The 5633-nt window shown below is 35.3% G+C and overlaps 1 protein-coding gene across 1 annotated transcript in view; it reads left to right on the top strand.

Moving 5' to 3' along the window:
* IPO7 (importin 7) overlaps positions 1-5633 on the top strand; it is a 62934-nt gene that overhangs the window by 25969 nt on the left and 31332 nt on the right. The window contains exon 2 of the mRNA XM_012654183.1: positions 1445-1526. Within this exon, the coding sequence (XP_012509637.1) occupies positions 1445-1526 (82 nt within the window). The remainder of the gene's footprint in view (positions 1-1444; positions 1527-5633) is intronic.

Below are 5633 nucleotides of genomic sequence, written 5' to 3'. Positions count from 1 at the left end.
TTTATTGCAGTTATCTGTTTGATTATATTGTTTTTCTTTATAACATTAAGTTTCCATGAAGTCATGGAGCCTGGTCATCTTGTTCAACTCTGTAGTCTCAGCTCCTGGCATAATGTCTCGTACCAAGAACACCTGAATAAATAATTTTTGGAGTGACTAAAATATCTAGATTCTAATGTGGAAGAAATTTTTTATATTCAAAGGGAAAATTCTCAGTGAGAAAGTGTTTGCAGAATGTTTGGGGACAGACGTCTGTAAAGAGTGAACGAAAAGGAAAATCAGAATTAATTTTTTAATTTTTTCACATAAGCATAAAATGAGAAAATCAGAATACTGTTTATGTGAACAGGTGTAGAAAAATACTAAAATTTAGGCTGATAGGAGATGATGTTATAGGTGGTAGTTATATCAGGACAGAGGGGAATGAAACAGAAAACATACAAGAAGGGATTTAACTTGAATCTTCAGTTCTTTAAAAAAATTAGTTAAAATCTTCTCTGTATATGCTACATTGTGTTTTCATGTAAATACATTTCTTAAATTATGATCATATAGTTTGTATCCTACTTTTATTGTATGTTCAAAGCTATTGGTTTTTAACTTTATTGAAATATTAACAGGTATACAGAAAAGTGATCTTAAGGATACAGTCAATTAATTTTCACAAACTGAGTGCACTTGTATAAAACAGCAGCCATATTAAGAAATAAAACATTATTAGTCCCTTGGAAACCACCCCCAAGCTATTCATTTTTATTGATTTAGGGTATGTCTGGCCACTTAATAGAATGGCTCTATGGAGAAATTATTACTGAAAAGGGGAAACAGTTATCACAGAGGATATTGTTTTTGAGCTGCTGTCACCAGTGTAGGTTAAGAATACTAGTTGGGGGCCTGGGTGAGGTGGCTCACACCTGTAATAATCCTAGCACTTTGGGAGACAGGCGGGAGGATTGCTTGAGGCCAGGAGTTTGAGACCAGCCTGAGCAAGAGAGAGACCCCATCTCTACAAAAAATAGAAAAATTAGCTGGGCATGGTGGTGTGTGCCTTGTAGACTCAGGAGGCTGAGATAGGAGGATCACTTGAGCCCGGGAGTTTGAGGTTGCAGTGAGCTATGGTGATGCCACTGTACTCTGGCCTGGGCGACAGAGCAAGACCCTGTCAGAAAAAAAAAGAAGAAGAAGAATGCTAGTTGGGATAAATGGGAAGTGCAGTGGTATGCAGGCAAATACAAACATCCAAAATGTTTTAGGATTTAAGTAATCAAATTCATTTGAGTTCAGTATAGGGGACAGGGGAGTGATGGGAAGTAAGGCTGGAACCGAGTTATGAAGAATCTTCTGTGCAAGCCAAACAATGGAAAAGTATTGAAGTTCCTTGGATCTGTTATTTATAAAGTATTATTTATTTGCAGAAATTTAAAATATACTTTTTTGTTTGTAGGCACACAAGTCTCTGAATTTTGTTTCAACGCTGCTCCAGATTACTATGTCAGAACAACTGGATTTACCCGTGAGACAGGCAGGCAAGTTTCTTGAGTATTTTCTTGAGTGTATATAATATATTATTTAAAATGTTCATAATTGAATAGCAGAAGTATCTTGGTATGACCTTTCAATGATTTTTTTTTTCTTCCCCTGAGAATTCATTTACGTTTAGTGTTCACAACAAATAGCAAGTGCCTTAATAATTGGTGGCAAAGTTTAAAGGAATAATTTGATATTTAGTTGAATTAAAAGAGAGGTTGAAAAGAGAAATTGATGAGGTTTATTAAAAGATTCTATGTATGCTCAGTTTCCTTCCCTGATGGGTGATTCTGAGACACAAACCTGTTCGTGCAATTATTCCTTATACCTTTTTGCTTTTACTGTTGTATTTTAACAATTTAAAAAGTATTGCTTCTTAGTTCCTGTTAAACATATTGAGTAATTCCCTCAGCATCAAATAGTCTTTGAAAATGTGGCGCACTACTTGTGAATATTGTTAGTCTGCAAAATAATGGAATTTACATCTTTAATTTCTCCTCAATCTATTTGAATATGTAATAATTTTGTCAGAGGAAATATAAAGTACCAAATAATTTTATCATTCTAGAAAAGCAGATTACCTTTTTTTTGTTATTTCTTGCTATTCTTTTTCCCGTGTCTATTTTGTTAGAAAAATTTTTTGTTTTGCTCACTTCACTTAATGCTCACTTCACTTTTCTTTCCATAATTTTAGTCCTGAAATTCATATTTTATTTTATTTTATTTTTGTTAGGCAAACGCAAAAATGAGGTTTATTGAGGAAAGAAAGATAGGATTATAGGGCAAGAACAAGATAATAGGTGTACAGAGTGTAATGCATATGCCACAGATGACGACTGAATCCATTGTCTCAGCAAAGGGAGAGCCAAGGAAAGGGCAAAGAGAGCTTAAATTCATATTTTAATGGCTAAATAATTTATCATAATGTGCCGTATGCAATGAACCATTTCTCATCACCTCCATTAGGTCTATTTTGTTAACAGTTATGTTTCCAGTGCCCAAAATATTGCCTGGCACGCTGTAGGTGCTCAGGAAATGAATGAATATATGTCGGTTATGATTTATTTATTTATTTTTACCTGAACTGTACTCGGCAGATATGATTTTTTTTTCTTTTATTTCAGCATATTATGGGGTTACAGATGTTTAGGTTGCGTATGTTGCCCTTGGCCCCCCCCCCCCCCCAAGTCCGTGTTTCAAATATGTCCATCCTTCAGGTGGTGCGCATTGCACTCCTTGTGTATACAAATACCCGTCCCCTCCCCCGTTCCCCTCCCCCCTGCCCAACATCCAATAGATGTTATTCTTATATGTGCATTTATGTGTTGATTAGTTAATACCAATTTGATGGTGAGTACAAATGGATCCCGTTCTTCTGCTCTTGTGGTGCCCCACTTTGGATAATGGGCTCAAGTTTAATCCAGGAAAGTATAAGAGGTGCTAGATCACTGTCGTTTCTTATGATTGAGTAATATTCCATTGTAAACATATACCATATTTTGATAGTCCACTCATGGATTGATGGGCACTTGGGTTGTTTCCACATTCTTGCAATAGTGAATTGTGCTGCCATAAACATTCGGGTGCAGATGTCTTTATCGTAGAATGTTTTGTGCTCTTTTGGGTAGATGCCTAATAGTGCTATTGCTGGATCGAATGGTATTTCTATTTTTAGCTCTCTGAGGTATCTCCAAATTCTTTTCCACAGAGGTTGCACTAATTTGCAGTCCCACCAGCAGTGTAGAAGTGTTCCTGTCTCTCCACATCCTCGCCAACATTTGTTGTTCTGTGTTTTTTTGATAGAGGCCAATCTCACCGGGGTTAGGTGATACCTCATTGTGGTTTTGATTTGCATTTCTCTAATGATTAGAGATGTTGAGCATTTTTTTATATGTTTGCTGGCCATTATTCTGTCTTCTTTTGAAACGTTTCTGTTCATTTCGCTTGCCCATTTGTTGATGGGGTTGTTTGACTTTCTTGTTGATTTTTTTGAGTTCTAGATAGATTCTGGTTATCAGCCCTTTATCAGATGTGTAGAGAGCAAATATTTTTTCCCATTCTGTGGGCTGTCTATTCACTCTAATGATAGTTTCCTTAGCAGTGCAGAAGCTTTTTAATTTGATTAGATCCCACTTATTTATTTTTGTTGTTGCGGCGATTGCTTTGGGGTTCTTCTTCAAGAATTCCTTACCTAGGCTGATGTCTGAAAGGGTCTTCCCAACATCTTCATTTAGAATTCTTAAGGTTTCATGCCTTAGGTTTTGCAGATATGATTTTTAAGTTTTTTTCTTTTTTCTTTTTCAGACAGATACGATTTTTTAAAAAATTATTTTTATATAAGTTGCACAGTAATGGAACATTTTTGTATCAATATAATGTAGTAATTTGGCTGAACCTTGGTCAGCAGTAGATTTTTTTTTTCATTTCTAATTTAATAGAAAAGGTCACTTTGATTATGTCTCTCTTTTTTTCTCTTATATGTAAGTCTCATTTCTCAGTTGACTTTTTTCCATTTTTAGGCAGGAATCTTTGCCTTTAAATTGAATTTTTACTAAGAAATTAAAAGTGTTTGGCATTTATTTAGGGGGGATCTTAACACGTTCTAGGGACTTGATTATGTGTATTAGAAAATTTAATTATACCAGAAAATCGTTTTGGTGTGTACAAACTGGAAACAATGGAATTGGTAAAAAAGATTTTAATATCATTAATTTTAAAATTACATACTTGGAATAATTGAGTGATACTCTAATGCATGGCATATGGTAGTTTCATCGGCTAGACTTTGAATGATTTAGTTCACTCTGTCTACAGGTAGAGCTCAAACATTCTGGATGGAGTAGACTGAATCATGAGATCCTTGCGGTTCAGTTGTCAGTTTTTTATGTTTTGTTGGAGTGAAAAAACTTTTAAAATACCAGATCAAAAAAGTATATATCCCATTCCTTTATTCATTGAGATGGAAAGAAATACTCAGAGACTGCATCCAGAGACATTGGGACTATTATCAAGTCTCAATTCTGGTCTTTGTTCTGTTTTGGAGGTACTCAAAATTCTGTAGTAGTAGTATTACCTGGACTATGTTGGTTCCATATACTGAGTCAACATTCTTTATCTTAAAACTTCTGTTGGGTATTTTAATGTCTACCTTAATCCTTTTTGAAGTACTATAAGACGGGGTATTAATTCCCAAAATAAAGCAAACTAGAGTATAAAAATCCTAGTTCTGTCAGCTATTCTTGTTCAAATAGGTACAGGACTCCAAGTAAGAATTGCAAATCAGAAAAGAGCCAGTGTTTTTTAGAATATAAGAATTAATTAATTTTGGGTGATTTCCCTTTACAGTACATCCTATACATTGTGATCCACTTCCCCCCGCTCTCCCTTAGGGCTGGGTAAAAAGCATCATTAGCAGCCTAGATTTTGCCACATCATCAGTTTGTTAACTTTTGTCAAATAGCAATGTGCAAAGGTAGCAGTATGATAGCTGACAGAAAATAGTGATGTCTGAGTTTTGAACACAGCAAATTCTCCCATGAAATAACATGAATTTGAAGTGGTGAGTGATTGAAATACTTAAATTTATAGACTAAGACTATGATAAAAATTTTTTATCACCTTCGTGTGATTAGTTGTAGCAACTATATTGGTATGTGTATGATGGTTTTGTCTTTTAGAGTTTTCATTCAGAAAACAGATTTGATAAAATTAATTTAACTCTCATAGAAAATGGTATAAAAAATGTTTTGAATAAATGTGATGTAAAAAATCTTAGATAACAGTTTCATTTGTGGTATGTTTATTTGCAGGGTTCTCTTAAACTATGTCTTTTTTTTTTTTTGAGACGGAGTCTCACTGTGGTGCCCGGGCTAGAGTGCCGTGTCGTCAGCCTAGCTCACAGCAACCTCAAACTCCTGGGCTCAAGCGATCCTTCTGCCTCAGTCTCCCGGGTAGCTGGGACTACAGGCATGCGCCACCATGCCCAGCTAGTTTTTTCCATATATTTTTAGTTGTCCGATTAATTTCTTTCTAATTTTAGTAGAGACGGGGTCTCGCTCTTGCTCAGGCTGGTTTTGAACTCCTGAGCTCAAACAATCTGCCCGCCT

Source organism: Propithecus coquereli, unplaced genomic scaffold (genome assembly GCF_000956105.1).
Source record: "Propithecus coquereli isolate 6110/MARCELLA unplaced genomic scaffold, Pcoq_1.0 Scaffold44, whole genome shotgun sequence".
NCBI lineage: Eukaryota > Metazoa > Chordata > Mammalia > Primates > Indriidae > Propithecus > Propithecus coquereli.
This window is presented reverse-complemented; position numbering and strand designations above follow the sequence as displayed.